The following is a 22,802-nucleotide window of genomic DNA, read 5'->3' on the forward strand; positions in this document are numbered from 1 at the left end:
TCTCTCCCCCCTCAGTCGCTCTCTCTCTCCCTCAGTCTCTCTCCTCCCACCCCCTTCTCTCTCCTCCCACCCCCCCTCTCTCTCCTCCCACCCCCCCTCTCCTCCCACCCCAACACTCTCTCCTCCCCCCTCTCTTCTCTCCCCCCCTCTCTTCACCCCATCTCTTCCCCCTCTCTCTCTCCTCCCCCCTCCCTCTCTCCTCCTCCCTCTCCTCCACCCCTCTCTCTCTCCTTCCCCCTTTCTCTCTCTCTCCTTCCCCCTCTCTCTTTGCCTCTCTCTCTCCTTCCCACACAGACAGACAAACTCATGTATATATATAAAAATTATTTGTACTTTTTTCATAACAACCTGCCCTCAAAAAACCCTCGGCACCGCCGGGCACTCTAGCTAGTATATAATTTTCTAGTTTTATCAATGAAGAACAAACAACAGAAAGTTATTTTCAATCAAATTTCACCCCAGGTCTGAGATACCCATGAGATCTCACACTGACCATCAACTGTCCCTCACCATCTGCACTCTGTTCAACAGCTCAATCTGCAGGAGGAGGACGAGGGTCCCAAATGTTGCAGGTGCCCACGTGAACTGCAGCCTTAAACTTTCCCGGGCTTACGGCATTCTGTAGCTGGGAAATAACAGTGAATGTTCAACATAGAGATCAGTCTGTGAGGAGGGAGGGGAAGGGTGAGAGTGAGCCGGACATCCCGAGAATCTGTGTTAATCAAAGTAAAATGGAGCACAACCTGCAGGGACACAGAACGAAGCCAGGTTTACAGAATCGCTAAATTCCAGCTTTAAATTTGCAGCTTGTCTATTGGACGAAGTGAAGCTGAGATTGTTGCTGCATTCTGTTACCTGAGCACCAACTGTTAGTCTAGAATAGGGAGGACTGTCTGTGAGCAGTGAGTTAGAGGGGAGGCTGGGGTTCGAGACAGGTGGGAACCTGGTTTAGAGAGGGACGAAAGTTTCCAGCCTCCATTTGGTGGATTTTCTAGCAGGGGTTATTGGTGATTCTGGGGAACAAGCCGCTGTGTAATATTAACTGTACTTTATATTAACATGAAACATCTTTCTCTCACTCCTTCGCAGACTCTGCACTCACGGACCCATGTGAACATCACACAGTCCTGGAGGACACTTGGAGGAGCACGGATTGTATTGAGACTCAGTGCACCGGTCATCAGAATTGGAAGTCAGATGAGCATCTCACCCAAGGGTGGTACAGATTTAAAAGGTAACATGAGGGGAAATTACAGATAAACTCGTCGATAACCGAGGAGTAAATGTACAAAATACAGCAAAGCTTGCGAGTAAGAATGTGTACTGCAGGGAGACCGAGAACATCAGTCAGTACAATGGGGCATGGAGTTTATACAGGGGAAGGGGAAAAACTGCAGTTTGCAGAGAGAAAGAGGGAGATTAAAGGGAGATACCCAGGATAGAGTGGAATGTAGAACGGGTCTGAGTATTAACAGTTACTAATCTCCAAGCTCCTGCTTTAGCCCTAAACAGCTATTTAACCCCGACCCCTAACTTCAAGGGCAAAAAGACGGTGTGACCTTTCCCAGTCAGTCAGTTCCCAGTCGTTGTGTCAGTTAATAAGAGCCATCAGTTCAGGGTCTGACTCTGTGATTGTTGTTCCAGTTCTGGTGGATGGGAGATTCCCGAGACTCGGGTTCCAAAGCATCGCTGCTCCACACACGCCCCAGGCTGGTTAAAGGGTAATTTCAGACTTTATAATCTCAGATTTACATTCACTGTCCAGCACTGTTCAGTCGGTTGTATTATTCAATATTTATAAACCACATTTCAGGTTCTCATCCCACCGTGGGACAGGGAGAAGTGGAGAGGACAGTTTGTTTTACCAAGGATGGAAATCGCCGCTACGGGACCCTGGAGATAAAGATCAAAAACTGCACCGGTTACTTCGTTTATGAGTTGAAGCCAACACTCGGATGGGACGCTGCTTATTGCACAGGTACATGGGGGGGGGGGGACAAAGGTCAGGAACTCGGGGGGTGAAAATATCAGGAACTCGGGGGCGCAAAGTTCAGGAACTCGGGGGAAAAAGGTCAGGAACTCGGGGGAAAAATGTCAGGAATTCGGGGGAAATGTCAGGAACTCGGGGGGTGAAAGGTCACAATTCGGGGGAAATGTCAGAAACACTGGGGGGCAACGGTCAGAATCTTGGGGGGCAAATATGTGGAACTTGGTAGTGGGGTAAAGGTCACTAACCTGTGGGGGGCAAAGGTCAGGAAATGGGGGGGTGCAAATTTCTGAAGCTCTGGGAGCAAATTTCTGGAAATCGAGCGGGAAAGGTCAGGAACTCAGGGGTCAGAAATCAGAAACTTGGTGTGGGGGCAAAGGTCCGAAATTAGGAGGGTCAAAGTTCAGGATAATAGGAGAGGGGGCAACATTCAGGAACGCAGTGGGGGGCAAAGTTCAGGAGCTCGGGGGTGGCAAAGGTCAGTAACTCGGGGGTGGGGTCAACGGTCAGGATTATGGTGGGGGGAAAAGTTCAGGATCTCGAGGGGCAAAGGCCAGGCACACGCAGGGGGGGGGAAAGTACAGGAATCTGGGGGGAGAGAAGGTGAGGAACTCGTTGGGGAAAGTCAGGAACTGCCGGAGGTGTAAAAGGAAGGAACTCGGGGGAGAGGTCAAATACTCGGGGGAAGTGAAGGTCAGGAATGCGAGGAGTGAAAGGTCAGGCACTTGGGGGTGAAAGGTCAGGAATTCGTTGGGAGGGGGGGAAAGCCAGGAACTCAGGGCGGTGGTGGAAGGTCAGGAACTCAGGAATGTAAGGTCAGGAAATCAGGATCCAAAGATCAGGATCTCAGGGTGGCGAATACCAGGAACATGGGGCGGTGGGTGGGTGGGTAAAGATCAGGGTCTCGGGGGGCAAAGATAAGGACTCGGGGGCGGTAAAAGTTCAGGAACTCGTGGGTGCAAATGTCAGGAACTCTGGGAGGCAAAGGTCAACAACTCGGGGGGGTAAATATCAGTAACTCGGGGCGGGGGCGCAGGTCAAGAACTACAGGGGGTGAGATGGTCAGGAAATCAGAGTTGGGGAGAGAAAGTCAGGAAGTCAGTGCGGGGGACTGTGTAGGAATGAAGCTCAAGTATTCGAGTGGGAGTAATGAAGGCCAGGTACTCGGGGGTTGAGGTGGAGTGATGGCCAATAGATCCTCCCTGAGATGCGGTGGTCAGAACTCAAGACAGTACTGCAGTTGGGGACTTACTGGAAGAGTGGTTGTGTAACCAGGACAAGGGACACTGTGAGGCCACTGATCAGATATCAATATCCCAGAAGCTGACTGCTGCTCACCCAATAACATTGTGACAGTAAAGGGACTGCGATGGTCTCTGTATTTAAATTGAATGTCTAGAATCACCAAGCGTCTGCTTGGCGAAGGCTTAGTGGAATCTTTACACGGGAGTGTGTTACTCTCCTCCCAGCAATCTATCTGGTGAAGTAGGGATAAATGGGACAATTTCGGGATGGCTGCATGTAACTAGTGGAGTGCCTCAAGGATCAGTGCTTGGGCCTCAGCTATTTACAATCTATATCAATGACTTAGATGTGGGGGCTGAGTGGAATGTATCCATGTTTGTTGATGATACAAAGTGGGAAAGTAATTCATTGAGTCATAACGGCTCAGAAGGAGACCTTTCAGCACATCGAGTCCGTGCCGGCTCTCTGTCGAGCAAACAAGTTATTCCCATTACCCCGCTCTATCCCTGTAGCCCTGCAAGTTTATTTCCCTCAAGTGCCTATCCAGTCTCCCCTTTAATACTTTGACTGTCTCCGCTTCCAACAATTCCGTTGGCAGCGAGATCCTGGTCCTCACCACTCGCTGCGTAAAAAAGCTTTTCCTCACATCCCCCCCGTATCTCTTGCCCCTCTTGGCGGTGCAGACACGATGGGCCGAAGGGCCTCTTTCTGTGCTGTAAAACTCTATGACTCTAAAACTCTAAATCTTAAATCTGTGTCTCCTAGTCCTTGTACCATCAACTAGTGGGAACAGCCTTTCCCCGTATAGCCTATCCAAACCCATCATAATCTTGTTCACCTCTGTCAACTCACCAGTCAACTTCCTTTGCTCTAATGAAAATAATTCCAGCTTCTCCAACCTGTCCTTGCAGCTAAGATCTCCCATCCCCGGAACTATTCTGGTAAATCGCCTCTGCATCTTCTCAAGGGCCTTCATATCCTTTCTAAATTGTGGTGACCAGAACTGGATGCATTATTCCAGTTGTGGCCTAAACAGTGCTTTATTAAGCTTCCGCATAACGTCTCTACTTTTGTACTCAATACCTCTATTTATGAAGCCCAAGATCCTATATGCTTTGTTAACCACTCTCTCAATATGTCCTTACCTTCAGGGACCTATGCACTTTAACTCCCAGGTCCCTCTGTCCCTGCAGGCTGTTTAAAACTGTGACATTAAGTGTATATTGCCTCTCCCTGTTCCTTCTGCCAACAGGCTTCACCTCACACTTCTCTGTATTAAATTCCATCTGCCACGTGTCTGCCCATTCTGTTAGCCTTTCAATGGCCTGTTGCCGTTGATAGGTGTCATCATCACTGTTTGCCACACCCCCAAATTTAGTGTCATCGATAAATTTAGATATTCTACTGTGTATTCCAGTATCCAGGTCATTTATATATATAAAAAAAGCAGTGGCCGCAGCACTGACTCTTGAGGAACAGCACTGCCTACCATTCTCCAGTCTGAAAAACAGGCATTTACCTCAACTCACAGTTTTCTGTCCTTAATCCAATTCCTTATAATACAAGTTGCACTGACCCACCTATTCCATGTGCCTCAATTTTGTTAACCAGCCTTCTATGTGGTGCTTAGTCAAACACCTTCCGAAAATCCATTTAGACAACATTCATTTCATTCCCTTGATCAAACCTCTCTGTTACATTTCATAAAATTAAATTAGATTAGTCAAACAGGAACTGCTTTTTACAAATCCGTGTTGGCTTTCCTTAATTCACTTAAACATTGCCAAGTGCCGTTAACTTTTTCCTTGATTATTGTTTCTAAAACTTTACACAACAACGATGTTAAACTGACTGGCCTTAATTACTAACATTATCCTTACACCTTTTCTTGAACAATGGCGTCACCGTTGCCACATTTCAATCCTCGGGCACCTGCCCCGCATCTAGGGAAGATTGGAAAATTATGCAAAGCCCTTCCGCAATATCTTCCCCCAATTCTCTTAGCAACCTGGGATGCAAGCCATCTGTACCAAGCGACTTGTCCACTCTAAGTATGGCCAGCCTTTCTAGTACACCCTGTCTAACATTTTTTACCCCTTCCAATGCTTCTACCGTTTCCACTTCTACCGATATTCTGTCAGCATCCACCTCCTTAGTGAACACCGATATAAAGTACTCATTGAGTATTCTAGCCTTGCCCTGCGCCTCTAAGCATATATCACCATCGTTGTCTCTAATAGACACCACCCCGCCTCTTACACTCGCTTAATTTTTACATCCTGGTAGAAGATTTTTCAGTTCCCTTATATGTTAACCGACATTCTACTCTCATGCTCACTCTTTGCCAATCTTATTTTAATCTTCCCATCCCCTCTCAACTTAATTTTAGAAGTGAGGAGGACGCAAGGAGGCTGCAAAGGGATATAGACTGATTAAGTGATTGAGCAAGTAGGTGGCAGATGGAGTAGATTGTGGGTATGTGTGAAATTATCCCCTTTGATAGGAAGAATAGAAAAACAGCACATTTTTTTTAAACGTGAGTGTTTAATAAATGTTGGTATTCAGAGAGATTTGGTGGCCCTTGTACATGAATTGATGAAAGTTGACCTGCACGTACAGGAAGCAATTAGAAAGGGATGGTAGCCTTTATTGCAAGCGGTTTGGAGTATAAGAGGAAGGAAGTCTTGCAACAAATATATAGGGCTTTGGTGAGCCCACACCTGTATCGCGCACAGTTTTGGTCTCCTTATCTAAGGAACGATATACTTGCCTTTGAGGGGGTGTAACAAATGTTCTCTAGATTGATTCCGGTGAAGATCGTGTTGTCCAATGAGGAGAAATTAAGTGCAATGTGCCCATATTATCTAATGTTTAGAAGAATGAGAGGTGCTCTCATTGACATTCTTAAAGGGCCTGACAGGGTAGATGATGAGAGGCTGCTTTACCCTGGATGCAGAGTATAAAGCTGGGGGTCATATTCTCAGGTTAAGGGCTCGACCATTTAGGACTGTGATGAGGAGAAATCTCTTCACTCTGAGGGTTGTAAATCTTTGGAATTCTCTACACCAGAGGATTATGGATCCACAGTCGATGAGTATATTCAAGACTGAGATTGATAGATATTTGGGCAGCAATGGAAACAAGAGATATGGAGATAGGGCGGGAAGGTGTTGTTGAGGTAGAAGATCAGCCATGATCTTATTGAGGAGCAGGCTCGAGGGGCAGAATGCCCTACTCCTGTTCCTAATTCCTATGTTTTTATGTCCATTAAAGTTCCAGTAAACACAGACCATTCCCCAATACTGACCATAACATGCTCAGACACTCCCCAGTTCCAATCTCCCAAACCCTTCATGGTCGGCAGCTGAAGACAAGTTATATTACAGCAGCAAAGCCCAGCTGGTTACCATGGGCCCAGTAGAGATGTTTAATTATTTGTTTATCTCAGATAATTTCACGAATTGTCTTTAATTTTGACTAATTTAAATAGACTGGCACCGCTGGATGGTTCTCCTGAGAACAGAGAAGGCTAAGATGAGATTTGATAGAGGTGTTCAGAATCATGAAGGGTTTATATAGTTAAAATAAAGCCAAACTGTTTCCACTGGCTGAAGGGTCGATAACAAGAAGGCATAGGTTTAAGGATACTGGGGAAATAACCAGAGGGGACATGAGATAAAGCTTTTTTACACAACGTGTGGTTAGAATTCGGAAAGCTCTGCCTGATAGGGTGGTGGAAACAGATTCAATAGTAGCCTTCAAAAGGGAATTGGATAAATAATTGCAGGAGAATAAATGCTGGGTAATGGGGAAAGAGCGGGGGAGTGGGAATAACTGGATTGTCCTTAAAAGAGCTGGTGCAGACTCGATGGGCCGAATGGTCTGCTTCACTGCTGTACTATTCCATGATGCTATGATACTATTTCAATCAGAATAAATATCATACAATTTGTATAATATATAGTTAAAATATCTTTGATATTCAGCTTCCAAATTATAATATATTCAGTATTAATATATCCAATATATATTCAAATATATATATAGCTTTTCAATGAAGAACCTACAATCGAAAGTTATACTGAATCAAATTTCACACCAGGACTGAGATACACCATGATATCTCTCACTGACCATCGAGAGTCCCTCACCATCTGCACTCCGTATTCACCTGGGGCCTGAGATACCCCATGATATCTCTCACTGACCATCGAGTGTCCCTCACCATCTGCACTCAGTGTTCACCTGGGGACTGAGATACCACATGATATCTCTCACTGATCATCGAGTGTCCCTCACCATCTGCACTCAGTGTTCACCTGGGAACTGAGGTACCCCATGATATCTCTCACTGACCATCGAGTGTCCCTCACCATCTGCACTCAGTGTTCACCTAGGGACTGCGACACCACATGATATCTCTCACTGACCATCGAGAGTCCCTCACCATCTGCACTCAGTGTTCACCTGGGGACTGAGATACCCCATGATATCTCTTACTGACCATCGAGTGTCCCTCACCATCTGCACTCAGTGTTCACCTGGGGATTGAGATACCCCATGATATCTCACATTGACCTTCGAGTGTCCCTCACCATCTGTACTCAGTGTTCACCTGGGGCCTGAGATACCCCATGATATCTCTCACTGACCATCGAGAGTCCCTCACTATCTGCACTCAGTGTTCACCTGGGGGCTGAGATACCCCATGATATCTCTCACTGACCATCGAGTGTCCCTCACTATCTGCACTCAGTGTTCTCCTGGGGAATGAGATACCCCATGATATCTCTCACTGACCATCGAGAGTCCCTCACCATCTACACTCAGTGTTCACCTGGGGACTGAGATAACCCATGATATTTCTCACTGACCATCGAGAGTCCCTCACTATCTGCACTCAGTGTTCACCTGGGGACTGAGATACCCCATGATATCTCTCACTGACCATCGAGAGTCCCTCACCATCAGCACTCTGTATTCACTTGGGGACTGGGATACCCCATGATATCTCTCACTGACCATCGAGAGTCCCTCACCATCTGCACTCAGTGTTCACCTGGGGACTGAGATACCGCATGATATCTCTCACTGACCATCGAGTGTCCCTCACCCTCTGCACTCAGTGTTCACCTGGGGACTGAGATACCCCATGATATCTCTCACTGACCATCGAGTGTCCCTCACCATCTGCACTCAGTGTTCACCTGGGGACTGCAATACCCCATGATATCTCTCACTGACCATCAAGTGTCCCTCACCATCTGCACTCAGTGTTCACCTGGGGACTGAGATACCCCATGATATCTCTCACTGACCATCGAGTGTCCCTCACCATCTGCACTCAGTGTTCACCTGGGGACTGAGATACCCCATGATATCTCTCACTGACCATCGAGAGTCCCTCACCATCTGCAGTCAGTGTTCACCTGGGGACTGAGATACCCCATGATAACTCTCACTGACCATCGAGTGTCCCTCACCATCTGCACTCAGTGTTCACCTGGGGACTGAAATACCCCATGGTGTATCTCACTGACCATCGAGTGTCCCTCACTATCTGCACTCAGTGTTCACCTGGGGATTGAGATACCGCATGATATCTCTCACTGACCATCGAGAGTCACTCACCATCTGCACTCAGTGTTCACCTGGGGACTGAGATAACCGATGATATCTCTCACCGACCATCGAGAGTCCCTCACCAACTGAACTCAGTGTTCACCTGGGGACTGAGATATCCAATTATATCTCTCACTGACCATCGAGAGTCCCTCACCATCAGCACACTGTGTTCACCTGGGGACTGAGATACCCCATGATATCTCTCACTGACCATCGAGTGTCCCTCACCATCTGCACTCAGTGTTCACCTGGGGACTGAGATACCCCATGATATCTCTCACTGACCATCGAGTGTCCCTCACCATCTGCACTCAGTGTTCACCTGGGGACTGAGATACCTCATGATATCTCTCACTGACCATCGAGTGTCCCTCACCATCTGCACTCATTGTTCACCTGGGGACTGAGATACCCCGTGATATCTCTCACTGTCCATCGAGAGTCCCTCACCATCTGCACTCAGTGTTCAGCTGGGGACGCAGATACCCCATGATATCTCTCATTGACCATCGAGTGTCCCTCACAATCTGCACTCAGTATTCACATGGGGACTGAAATACCCCGAGATATTTCTCACTGACCATCGAGTGTCCCTCACCATCTGCACTCAGTGTTCACCTGGGGCCTGAGATACCCTATGATATCTCTCACTGTCCATCGACTTTCCCTCACAATCTGCACTCAGTGTTCACTTGGGGACTGAGATACCCCATGATATCTCTCACTGACCATCGAGTGTCACTCACCATCTGCACTCAGTTTTCACCAGGGGACTGAGATACCCCATGATACCTCTCACTGACCATCGAGTGTCCCTCACCATCTGCACTCAGTGTTCACCTGGGGACTGAGATACCCATGATATCTCTCACTGATCATCGAGAGTCCCTCAGCATCTGCACTCAGTGTTCACCTGGAGACTGAGATACCCCATGATATCTCGCACTGACCATCGAGTGTCCCTCACCATCTGCACTCAGTGTTCACCTGGGGACTGAGATACCCCATGATATCTCTCACTGACCATCGAGTGTCCCTCACCATCTGCAATCTATATTCTCCTGCGGACTGAGATACCCCATGATATCTCTCACTGACCATCGAGTGTCCCTAACCATCTGCACTCTGTGTTCACCTGGGGACTGAGATACCACATGATATCTCTCATTGACCATCGAGTGTCCCTCACCATCTGCACTCAGTGTTCACCTGGGGACTGAGATACCCCATGATATGTCTCACTGACCATCGAGTGTCCCTCACCATATGCAATCAGTATTCTCCTGCGGATTAAGATACCCCATGATATCTCTCACTGATCATCGAGTCTCCCTCACCATCTGCACTCAGTGTTCACCTGGCGACTGAGATACCCCATGATATCACTCACTGAGCATCGAGAGTCCCTCACCATCTGCACTCTGTTCAAAAGCTCAATCTGCAGGTGCAGGAGAAGGTTCCCAAATCTTGGAGGTTCCCGCGGGAACTGCAGCCTGAAACTGACCCGGGCAAAGGCGTTCTGAAGTTGGGACGTAACAGTTAATGCAGAACAGAAAGATCAGTCTGTGAGGACGGAGGGAGAATGTGAGAGTCAGCCGAACATCCTCCGTCTCTGTATTACTAGAAGTAAAATGGAGCACAATTCTGAGAGCTACAGAACGAAGCCTGGTTTGCAGATTCGTTAAATTCCAGCTTTAAATGTGCAGCTTTTCTATTGGACGAAGTGAAGCTGAGGTTATTGCTGCTTTCTGTTACATGAGAGCTTAGTGTTAATTTAAAATAGGGAGTACTGTCTGTGAGCAGTCAGTTAGAGGGGAGGCTGGGCTGGGAGACAGATAGAAACCTGGTTTAGAGAAGGAGGCAATTTTCCAGCTTTTATTTGGGGGATTTTCTACCAGAGCGGAGAGTGAGACTGGGGTTATTTGTGTTTCGGGTGTAACAAGCCGCTGTGTAACATTGACTGTACTTTATATTAACATTAAACATCTTTCTGTCACTCAGTCGCAGACTCTTCACTCACTGACCCGTGTGAAAATCACACAGTCCTGGACCAGCCCTGGAGGAGCACGGGCTGTATTGAGACTCAGTGCTCTGACAGAGTGAAGTGTGATTGGGATGTTGCCTACGGATGGTACAGATTTAAAAGGTAACGTGAGGGGGGAAATTACAGATTAACAGATGATCGATAATTAAATATACAAAAGCGAACAAAGCTTGAGAGTAGGAACGAAAACCACAGGGAGAACGAGATCAGCATTCAGAACAATGGAACAGGGAGTGGATAAAGGGAAAGGGGAACAACAGAACTCTACAGAGAGAAATAGGGAGTAAAAGGAGATACCCGGGATAGAGGAGAATATAAAACCGGGACAGGGATTAAAGGGAGATACCTGGAACAGTGGGGAATATAGAACGGGGACAGGGAGTAAAGGGTGATACCTGGGATAGAGGGGGATATAGAATGGGTACAGAGAGTAAAAGGTGATATCCGGGATAGAGGGGCATATAGAACGGGGACAGAGAGTAAAGGGTGATACTCGGGATAGAGAGGAATATAGAACGGTGACAGAGAGTAAAGAGAGATACCCAGAATAGAGGGGAATATAGAACGGGGACAGAAAGAAAAGGGAGATACCCGGGATAGAGGGGATTATAGATCGGGGACAGAGAGTAAAGGGTGATACTCGGGATAGAGGGGAATATAGAACGGTGACAGAGAGTAAAGAGAGATACCCGGAATAGAGGGGAATATAGAACGGGGACAGAAAGGAAAGGGAGATACCCGGGATAGAGGGGATTATAGACCGGGGACAGAGAGTAAAGGGTGATAACCGGGATAGAGGGGAATATAGAATGGGGACAGAGAGTAAAGGGCAATACCCGGGATAGAGCGGAATAAAGAATGGGGACAGAGAGTAAAGGGAGATACCCGGGATAGAGGGGAATATAGAAAGGGGACAGAGAGAAAAGGGAGACACCCGGGATAGAGGGGGATATAGAACGGGGACAGAGAGTAAAGGGGGATACTCGGGATAGAGGGGAATATAGAACGGGGACAGGGAGTAAAGTGAGATACCCGGGATAGAGGGGAATATAGAACAGGGACAGAGAGTAAAGGGAGATACCCGGGATAGAGGGGAATATAGAATGCGGACAGTGAGTAAAGGGAGTTACCGGGATAGAGGGAATATAGAACGGGTACAGAGAGTAAAGGGAGATACCAGGATAGAGGGGAATATAGAACGGGGACAGAGAGTAAAGGGAGATACCCGGGATAGAGGGGGATAAAGAATGGGGACAGAGAGTAAAGAGAGATACCCGGGATAGAGGGGAATATAGAACGGGGGCAGAGAGTAAAGGGATATACCCGGGATAGAGGGGAATATAGAACGGGGACAGAGAGTAAAGGGAGGTACCCGGGATAGAGGGGAATATAGAACGGGGACAGATAGTAAAGAGAGATACCTGGGATAGAGGGGAATATAGAACAGGGACAGAGAGTAAAGGGAGATACCCGGGATAAAGTGGAATATAGAACGGGGACAGAGAATAAAGCGAGATACCCGGGACAGAGGGGAATATAGAACGGGGACAGAGAGTAAAGGGAGATACCTGGGATAGAGGGGAATATAGAACGGGGACAGAGAGTAAAGGGAGATACCCGGGATAGAGGGGAATATAGAACGTGGACAGGGAGTAAAAGGAGATACCCGGGATAGAGGGGAATATAGAACGGGGACAGAGAGTAAAGGGAGATACCCGGGATAGAGGGGAATATAGAATGGGGACAGAGAGTAAAGGGAGTTAACCGGGATAGAGGGGAATATGGAACGGGGACAGAGAGTAAAGGGAGATACCCGGGATAGAGGGGAATATAGAACGGTGACAGAGAGTAAAGGGAGATACGCGGGATAGAGGGGAATATAGAACGGGAACAGAGAGTAAAGGGAGATGCCCGGGATAGAGGGGAATATAGAACGGGGACAGTGAGTAAAGGGAGATACCCGGGAGAGAGGGGAATATAGAACGGGGACAGTGAGTAAAGGGAGATACCCGGGATAGAGGGGAATACAGAACGGGGACAGTGAGTAAAGGGAGATACCCGGGATAGAGGGGAATATTGAACGGAGACAGAGAGTAAAGGGAGATACCCGGGATAGAGGGGAATATACAACGGGGACAGTGAGTAAAGGGAGATACCTGGGATAGAGGGGAATATAGAACGGAGACAGAGAGTAAAGGGAGATACCCGGGATAGAGGGGAATATAGAACGGGGACAGACAGTAAAGTGAGATACCCGGGATAGAGGGAATATAGACCGGGGACAGAGAGTAATGGGAGATACCCGGGATAGAGGGGAATATAGAACGGGGACAGAGAGTAAAGGGAGATACCCTGGATAGAGGGGAATATAGAACGGGGACAGAGATTAAAGGGAGATACCCGGGATAGAGTGGAATATAGAACGGGGACAGAGAGTAAAGGGACATGCCCAGGATAGAGGGGAATATAGAACGGGGACAGAGAGTAAAGGGGGATACCCGGGATAGAGGGGAATATAGAACGGGGACAGAGAGTAAAGGCAGATACCCGGGATAGAGGGGAATATAGAACGGGGACAGAGAGTAAAGGGAGATACCCGGGATAGAGGGGAATATAGAGCGGGGACAGAGAGTTAAGGGAGAAACCCGGGATAGAGGGGAATATAGAACGGGGACAGAGAGTAATGGGAGATACCCGGGGTAGAGGGGAATATAGAACGGGGACAGAAAGTAAAGGGAGATACCCGGGATAGAGGGGAATATAGAACGGGGACAGAGAGTAAAGGGAGATACCCGAGCTAGAGGGGATTATAGAACGGGGACAGAGAGTAAAGGGAGATACCCTGGATAGAGGGGAATATAGAACGGAGACAGAGAGTAAAGGGAGATACCCGGGATAGAGGGGAATATAGAACGGGGACAGAGAGTAAATGGAGATACCCGGGATAGAGGGGAATATAGAACGGGGACAGAGAGTAAAGGGAGATACCCGGGATAGAGGGGAATATAGAACGGGAACAGAGAGTAACGGGAGATACCCGGGATAGAGGGGAATATAGAACGGGGACAGAGAGTAAAGGGAGATACCCAGGATAGAGGGGAATATAGAACGGGGACAGAGAGTAACGGGAGATACCCGGGATAGAGGGGAATATAGAACGGGGACAGAGAGTAAAGGGAGATACCCAGGATAGAGGGGAATATAGAACGGGGACAGAGAGTAAAGTGAGATACCCGGGATAGAGGGGAATATAGAACGGGGACAGAGAGTAAAGGGAGATACCCGGGATAGAGGGGAATATAGAACGGGGACAGAGAGTTAAGGGAGATACCCGGGATAGAGGGGAATATAGAACGGGGACAGAGAGTAAAGGGAGATACCCGGGATAGAGGGGAATATAGAACGGGGACAGAGAGTAATGGGAGATGCCCGGGATAAAGGGGATTATAGAACGGGGACAGAGATTAAAGGGAGATACCCGGGATTGTTGGGAATATAGAACGGGGACAGACAGTAAAGAGAGATACCCGGGATAGAGGGGATTATAGAACGGCGACGGAGAGTAAAGGGAGATACCAGGGATAGAGGGGAATATAGAACGGGGACAGAGAGTAAAGGGAGCTACCCGGGATAGAGGGGAATTTAGAACAGGGGCAGAGAGTAAAGGGAGATACCGGGGATAGAGCGGAATATAGAACGGTGACAGAGAGTAAAGGGAGATACCCGGGATAGCGGGGAATATAGAACTGGGGCAGAGAGTAAAGGGAGATACCCGGGAGAGAGGGGAATATAGAACGGGGACAGAGAGTAAAGGGAGATACCCGGGATAGAGGGAATATAGAACGGGGACAGAGAGTAAAGGGAGATACCCAGATAGAGGGAAATATAGAACGGGGACAGAGAGTAAAGGGAGATACCAGGGATAGAGGGGAATATAGAACGGGGACAGAGAATAATGGGAGATACCCGGGGGGGAGGGGAATATAGAACGGGGACAGTGAGTAAAGAGAGATACCCGGGACAGAGGGGAATATAGAATGGGGACAGAGAGTAAAGGGAGATACCCGAGATAGAGGGGAATATAGAACGGGGACAGAGAGTAAAGGGAGATACCCGGGATAGAGGGGAATATAGAACGGGGACAGAGAGTAAAGTGAGATACCCGGGACAGAGGGGAATATAGAATGGGGACAGAGAGTAAAGGGAGATACCCGAGATAGAGGGGAATATAGAACGGGGACAGAGAGTAAAGGGAGATACCCGGGATAGAGGGGAATATAGAACGGGGACAGAGAGTAAAGGGAGATACCCGGGATAGAGGGGAATATAGAACGGGGACAGAGAGTAAAGGGAGATACCCGGGATAGAGGGGAATATAGAACGGGAACAGAGAGTAAAGGGAGATACCCGGGATAGAGGGGAATATAGAACGGGGACAGAGAGTAAAGGGAGATACCCAGGATAGAGGGGAATATAGAACGGGGACAGAGAGTTTAGGGAGGTACCCGGGATAAAGGGGATTATAGAACGGGGACAGAGAGTAAAGGGAGACATCCGGGATATTTGGGAATATAGAACGGGGACAGACAGTAAAGGGAGATACCCGGGATAGAGGGGAATATAGATCGGCGACAGAGAGTAAAGGGAGATACCCGGGATAGAGGGGAATATAGAACGGGGACAGAGAGTAAAGGGAGATACACGGGAGAGAGGGGAATATAGAACGGGGACAGAGAGTAAAGGGAGATACCCGGGATAGAGGGGAATATAGAACGGGGACAGGGAGTAAAGTGAGATACCCGGGATAGAGGGGGATATAGAACGGGGACAGAGAGTAAAGGGAGATATCCGGGATAGAGGGGAATATAGAATGGGGGCAGAGAGTAAAGGGAGATACCCGGGATAGAGGGGAATATAGAACGGGTCAGAGAGTAAAGGGGGATACCCGGGATACAGGGGAATATAGAACGGGGACAGAGAGTAAAGGGAGATACCCGGGATAGAGGGGAATATAGAACGGGGACAGAGAGTCAAAGGGAGATACCCGGGATAGAGGGGAATATAGAACGGGGACAGAGAGTAAAGGGAGATACCCGGGATAGAGGGCTATATAGAACGGGGACAGAGAGTAAAGTGAGATACCCTGGATGGAGGGGAATATAGAACGGGGACAGTGAGCAAGGGGAGATACCCGGGATAGAGGGGAATATAGAACGGGGACAGAGAGTAAAGGGAGATACCCGGGATAGAGGGGAATATGGAACGGGGACAGAGAGTAAAGGGAGATACCCGGGATAGAGGGGAATATAGAACGGGGACAGAGAGTAAAGCGAGATACCTGGGATGGAGGGGAATAAAGAATGGGGACAGAGAGTAAAGAGAGATACCCGGGATAGAGGGGAATATAGAACGGGGACAGAGAGTAAAGGGAGATACCCGGGATAGAGGGGAATATAGAACGGGGACAAAGAGTAATGTGAGATACCCGGGATAGAGGGGAATATAGAACGGTGACAGAGAGTAAAGGGAGATACCCGGGATAGAGGGGAATATAGAACGGGGACAGAGAGTTAAGCGAGATACCCGGGATGGAGGGGAATATAGAACGGGGACAGTGAGTAAGGGGAGATACCCGGGATAGAGGTGAATAAAGAATGGGGACAGAGAGTAAAGAGAGATACCCGGGATAGAGGGGAATATAGAACGGGGACAGAGAGTAAAGCGAGATACCCGGGTTAGAGGGGAATATAGTAAGGGGACAGAGAGTAAAGGGAGATACCCGGGATAGAGGGGAATATAGAACGTGGACAGCGAGTAAAGGGAGATACCCGGGATAGAGGGGAGTATAGAACGGGGACAGAGAGTAAAGGGAGACACCCGGGATAGAGGGGAATATAGAACGGGGACAGAGAGTGAAAGGGAGATACCCGGGATAGAGGGGAATATAGAACGGGGACAGAGAGTAAAGGGAGATACCCGGGATAGAGGGCTATATAGAACGGGGACAGAGAGTAAAGTGAGATACCCTGGATGGAGGGGAATATAGAACGGGGACAGTGAGCAAGGGGAGATACCCGGGATAGAGGGGAATATAGAACGGGGACAGAGAGTAAAGGGAGATACCCGGGATAGAGGGGAATATGGAACGGGGACAGAGAGTAAAGGGAGATACCCGGGATAGAGGGGAATATAGAACGGGGACAGAGAGTAAAGCGAGATACCTGGGATGGAGGGGAATAAAGAATGGGGACAGAGAGTAAAGAGAGATACCCGGGATAGAGGGGAATATAGAACGGGGACAGAGAGTAAAGGGAGATACCCGGGATAGAGGGGAATATAGAACGGGGACAAAGAGTAATGTGAGATACCCGGGTTGGAGGGGAATATAGAACGGTGACAGAGAGTAAAGGGAGATACCCGGGATAGAGGGGAATATAGAACGGGGACAGAGAGTTAAGCGAGATACCCGGGATGGAGGGGAATATAGAACGGGGACAGTGAGTAAGGGGAGATACCCGGGATAGAGGTGAATAAAGAATGGGGACAGAGAGTAAAGAGAGATACCTGGGATAGAGGGGAATATAGAACAGGGACAGAGAGTAAAGGGAGATACCCGGGATAAAGTGGAATATAGAACGGGGACAGAGAATAAAGCGAGATACCCGGGACAGAGGGGAATATAGAACGGGGACAGAGAGTAAAGGGAGATACCTGGGATAGAGGGGAATATAGAACGGGGACAGAGAGTAAAGGGAGATACCCGGGATAGAGGGGAATATAGAACGTGGACAGGGAGTAAAAGGAGATACCCGGGATAGAGGGGAATATAGAACGGGGACAGAGAGTAAAGGGAGATACCCGGGATAGAGGGGAATATAGAATGGGGACAGAGAGTAAAGGGAGTTAACCGGGATAGAGGGGAATATGGAACGGGGACAGAGAGTAAAGGGAGATACCCGGGATAGAGGGGAATATAGAACGGTGACAGAGAGTAAAGGGAGATACGCGGGATAGAGGGGAATATAGAACGGGAACAGAGAGTAAAGGGAGATACCCGGGATAGAGGGGAATATAGAACGGGGACAGTGAGTAAAGGGAGATACCCGGGAGAGAGGGGAATATAGAACGGGGACAGTGAGTAAAGGGAGATACCCGGGATAGAGGGGAATACAGAACGGGGACAGTGAGTAAAGGGAGATACCCGGGATAGAGGGGAATATTGAACGGAGACAGAGAGTAAAGGGAGATACCCGGGATAGAGGGGAATATACAACGGGGACAGTGAGTAAAGGGAGATACCTGGGATAGAGGGGAATATAGAACGGAGACAGAGAGTAAAGGGAGATACCCGGGATAGAGGGGAATATAGAACGGGGACAGACAGTAAAGTGAGATACCCGGGATAGAGGGAATATAGACGGGGGCAGAGAGTAATGGGAGATACCCGGGATAGAGGGGAATATAGAACGGGGACAGAGAGTAAAGGGAGATACCCTGGATAGAGGGGAATATAGAACGGGGACAGAGATTAAAGGGAGATACCCGGGATAGAGTGGAATATAGAACGGGGACAGAGAGTAAAGGGACATGCCCAGGATAGAGGGGAATATAGAACGGGGACAGAGAGTAAAGGGGGATACCCGGGATAGAGGGGAATATAGAACGGGGACAGAGAGTAAAGGCAGATACCCGGGATAGAGGGGAATATAGAACGGGGACAGAGAGTAAAGGGAGATACCCGGGATAGAGGGGAATATAGAGCGGGGACAGAGAGTTAAGGGAGAAACCCGGGATAGAGGGGAATATAGAACGGGGACAGAGAGTAATGGGAGATACCCGGGGTAGAGGGGAATATAGAACGGGGACAGAAAGTAAAGGGAGATACCCGGGATAGAGGGGAATATAGAACGGGGACAGAGAGTAAAGGGAGATACCCGAGCTAGAGGGGATTATAGAACGGGGACAGAGAGTAAAGGGAGATACCCTGGATAGAGGGGAATATAGAACGGAGACAGAGAGTAAAGGGAGATACCCGGGATAGAGGGGAATATAGAACGGGGACAGAGAGTAAATGGAGATACCCGGGATAGAGGGGAATATAGAACGGGGACAGAGAGTAAAGGGAGATACCCGGGATAGAGGGGAATATAGAACGGGAACAGAGAGTAACGGGAGATACCCGGGATAGAGGGGAATATAGAACGGGGACAGAGAGTAAAGGGAGATACCCAGGATAGAGGGGAATATAGAACGGGGACAGAGAGTAACGGGAGATACCCGGGATAGAGGGGAATATAGAACGGGGACAGAGAGTAAAGGGAGATACCCAGGATAGAGGGGAATATAGAACGGGGACAGAGAGTAAAGTGAGATACCCGGGATAGAGGGGAATATAGAACGGGGACAGAGAGTAAAGGGAGATACCCGGGATAGAGGGGAATATAGAACGGGGACAGAGAGTTAAGGGAGATACCCGGGATAGAGGGGAATATAGAACGGGGACAGAGAGTAAAGGGAGATACCCGGGATAGAGGGGAATATAGAACGGGGACAGAGAGTAATGGGAGATGCCCGGGATAAAGGGGATTATAGAACGGGGACAGAGATTAAAGGGAGATACCCGGGATTGTTGGGAATATAGAACGGGGACAGACAGTAAAGAGAGATACCCGGGATAGAGGGGATTATAGAACGGCGACGGAGAGTAAAGGGAGATACCAGGGATAGAGGGGAATATAGAACGGGGACAGAGAGTAAAGGGAGCTACCCGGGATAGAGGGGAATTTAGAACAGGGGCAGAGAGTAAAGGGAGATACCGGGGATAGAGCGGAATATAGAACGGTGACAGAGAGTAAAGGGAGATACCCGGGATAGCGGGGAATATAGAACTGGGGCAGAGAGTAAAGGGAGATACCCGGGAGAGAGGGGAATATAGAACGGGGACAGAGAGTAAAGGGAGATACCCGGGATAGAGGGAATATAGAACGGGGACAGAGAGTAAAGGGAGATACCCAGATAGAGGGAAATATAGAACGGGGACAGAGAGTAAAGGGAGATACCAGGGATAGAGGGGAATATAGAACGGGGACAGAGAATAATGGGAGATACCCGGGGGGGAGGGGAATATAGAACGGGGACAGTGAGTAAAGAGAGATACCCGGGACAGAGGGGAATATAGAATGGGGACAGAGAGTAAAGGGAGATACCCGAGATAGAGGGGAATATAGAACGGGGACAGAGAGTAAAGGGAGATACCCGGGATAGAGGGGAATATAGAACGGGGACAGAGAGTAAAGTGAGATACCCGGGACAGAGGGGAATATAGAATGGGGACAGAGAGTAAAGGGAGATACCCGAGATAGAGGGGAATATAGAACGGGGACAGAGAGTAAAGGGAGATACCCGGGATAGAGGGGAATATAGAACGGGGACAGAGAGTAAAGGGAGATACCCGGGATAGAGGGGAATATAGAACGGGGACAGAGAGTAAAGGGAGATACCCGGGATAGAGGGGAATATAGAACGGGAACAGAGAGTAAAGGGAGATACCCGGGATAGAGGGGAATATAGAACGGGGACAGAGAGTAAAGGGAGATACCCAGGATAGAGGGGAATATAGAACGGGGACAGAGAGTTTAGGGAGGTACCCGGGATAAAGGGGATTATAGAACGGGGACAGAGAGTAAAGGGAGACATCCGGGATATTTGGGAATATAGAACGGGGACAGACAGTAAAGGGAGATACCCGGGATAGAGGGGAATATAGATCGGCGACAGAGAGTAAAGGGAGATACCCGGGATAGAGGGGAATATAGAACGGGGACAGAGAGTAAAGGGAGATACACGGGAGAGAGGGGAATATAGAACGGGGACAGAGAGTAAAGGGAGATACCCGGGATAGAGGGGAATATAGAACGGGGACAGGGAGTAAAGTGAGATACCCGGGATAGAGGGGGATATAGAACGGGGACAGAGAGTAAAGGGAGATACCCGAGATAGAGGGGAATATAGAACGGGGACAGAGAGTAAAGAGAGATATCCGGGATAGAGGGGAATATAGAATGGGGGCAGAGAGTAAAGGGAGATACCCGGGATAGAGGGGAATATAGAACGGGTCAGAGAGTAAAGGGGGATACCCGGGATACAGGGGAATATAGAACGGGGACAGAGAGTAAAGGGAGATACCCGGGATAGAGGGGAATATAGAACGGGGACAGAGAGTGAAAGGGAGATACCCGGGATAGAGGGGAATATAGAACGGGGACAGAGAGTAAAGGGAGATACCCGGGATAGAGGGCTATATAGAACGGGGACAGAGAGTAAAGTGAGATACCCTGGATGGAGGGGAATATAGAACGGGGACAGTGAGCAAGGGGAGATACCCGGGATAGAGGGGAATATAGAACGGGGACAGAGAGTAAAGGGAGATACCCGGGATAGAGGGGAATATGGAACGGGGACAGAGAGTAAAGGGAGATACCCGGGATAGAGGGGAATATAGAACGGGGACAGAGAGTAAAGCGAGATACCTGGGATGGAGGGGAATAAAGAATGGGGACAGAGAGTAAAGAGAGATACCCGGGATAGAGGGGAATATAGAACGGGGACAGAGAGTAAAGGGAGATACCCGGGATAGAGGGGAATATAGAACGGGGACAAAGAGTAATGTGAGATACCCGGCATAGAGGGGAATATAGAACGGTGACAGAGAGTAAAGGGAGATACCCGGGATAGAGGGGAATATAGAACGGGGACAGAGAGTTAAGCGAGATACCCGGGATGGAGGGGAATATAGAACGGGGACAGTGAGTAAGGGGAGATACCCGGGATAGAGGTGAATAAAGAATGGGGACAGAGAGTAAAGAGAGATACCCGGGATAGAGGGGAATATAGAACGGGGACAGAGAGTAAAGCGAGATACCCGGGTTAGAGGGGAATATAGTAAGGGGACAGAGAGTAAAGGGAGATACCCGGGATAGAGGGGAATATAGAACGTGGACAGCGAGTAAAGGGAGATACCCGGGATAGAGGGGAGTATAGAACGGGGACAGAGAGTAAAGGGAGACACCCGGGATAGAGGGGAATATAGAACGGGGACAGAGAGTGAAAGGGAGATACCCGGGATAGAGGGGAATATAGAACGGGGACAGAGAGTAAAGGGAGATACCCGGGATAGAGGGCTATATAGAACGGGGACAGAGAGTAAAGTGAGATACCCTGGATGGAGGGGAATATAGAACGGGGACAGTGAGCAAGGGGAGATACCCGGGATAGAGGGGAATATAGAACGGGGACAGAGAGTAAAGGGAGATACCCGGGATAGAGGGGAATATGGAACGGGGACAGAGAGTAAAGGGAGATACCCGGGATAGAGGGGAATATAGAACGGGGACAGAGAGTAAAGCGAGATACCTGGGATGGAGGGGAATAAAGAATGGGGACAGAGAGTAAAGAGAGATACCCGGGATAGAGGGGAATATAGAACGGGGACAGAGAGTAAAGGGAGATACCCGGGATAGAGGGGAATATAGAACGGGGACAAAGAGTAATGTGAGATACCCGGGTTGGAGGGGAATATAGAACGGTGACAGAGAGTAAAGGGAGATACCCGGGATAGAGGGGAATATAGAACGGGGACAGAGAGTTAAGCGAGATACCCGGGATGGAGGGGAATATAGAACGGGGACAGTGAGTAAGGGGAGATACCCGGGATAGAGGTGAATAAAGAATGGGGACAGAGAGTAAAGAGAGATACCCGGGATAGAGGGGAATATAGAACGGGGACAGAGAGTAAAGCGAGATACCCGGGTTAGAGGGGAATATAGTAAGGGGACAGAGAGTAAAGGGAGATACCCGGGATAGAGGGGAATATAGAACGTGGACAGCGAGTAAAGGGAGATA

At 48.8% G+C, this 22,802-nt stretch overlaps 1 protein-coding gene across 1 annotated transcript in view; it reads left to right on the forward strand.

Annotated features, from left to right (window-relative positions):
• Positions 1-731: 731 nt before the first annotated feature.
• Positions 732-22,802, forward strand: part of LOC147091196 (uncharacterized) — a 233,412-nt gene continuing 211,341 nt past the window's right edge. The window contains exons 1-5 of the mRNA XM_085976476.1: positions 732-768; positions 1,090-1,234; positions 1,645-1,721; positions 1,814-1,978; positions 10,859-11,003. Of these exons, the coding sequence (XP_085832602.1) occupies positions 732-768; positions 1,090-1,234; positions 1,645-1,721; positions 1,814-1,978; positions 10,859-11,003 (569 nt within the window). The remainder of the gene's footprint in view (positions 769-1,089; positions 1,235-1,644; positions 1,722-1,813; positions 1,979-10,858; positions 11,004-22,802) is intronic.

This window comes from Somniosus microcephalus, unplaced genomic scaffold, assembly GCF_052327205.1.
Source record: "Somniosus microcephalus isolate GS21.2 unplaced genomic scaffold, FLI_Smic_1.0 unresolved_chr3, whole genome shotgun sequence".
In the NCBI taxonomy this organism is placed as follows: Eukaryota; Metazoa; Chordata; class Chondrichthyes; order Squaliformes; family Somniosidae; genus Somniosus; species Somniosus microcephalus.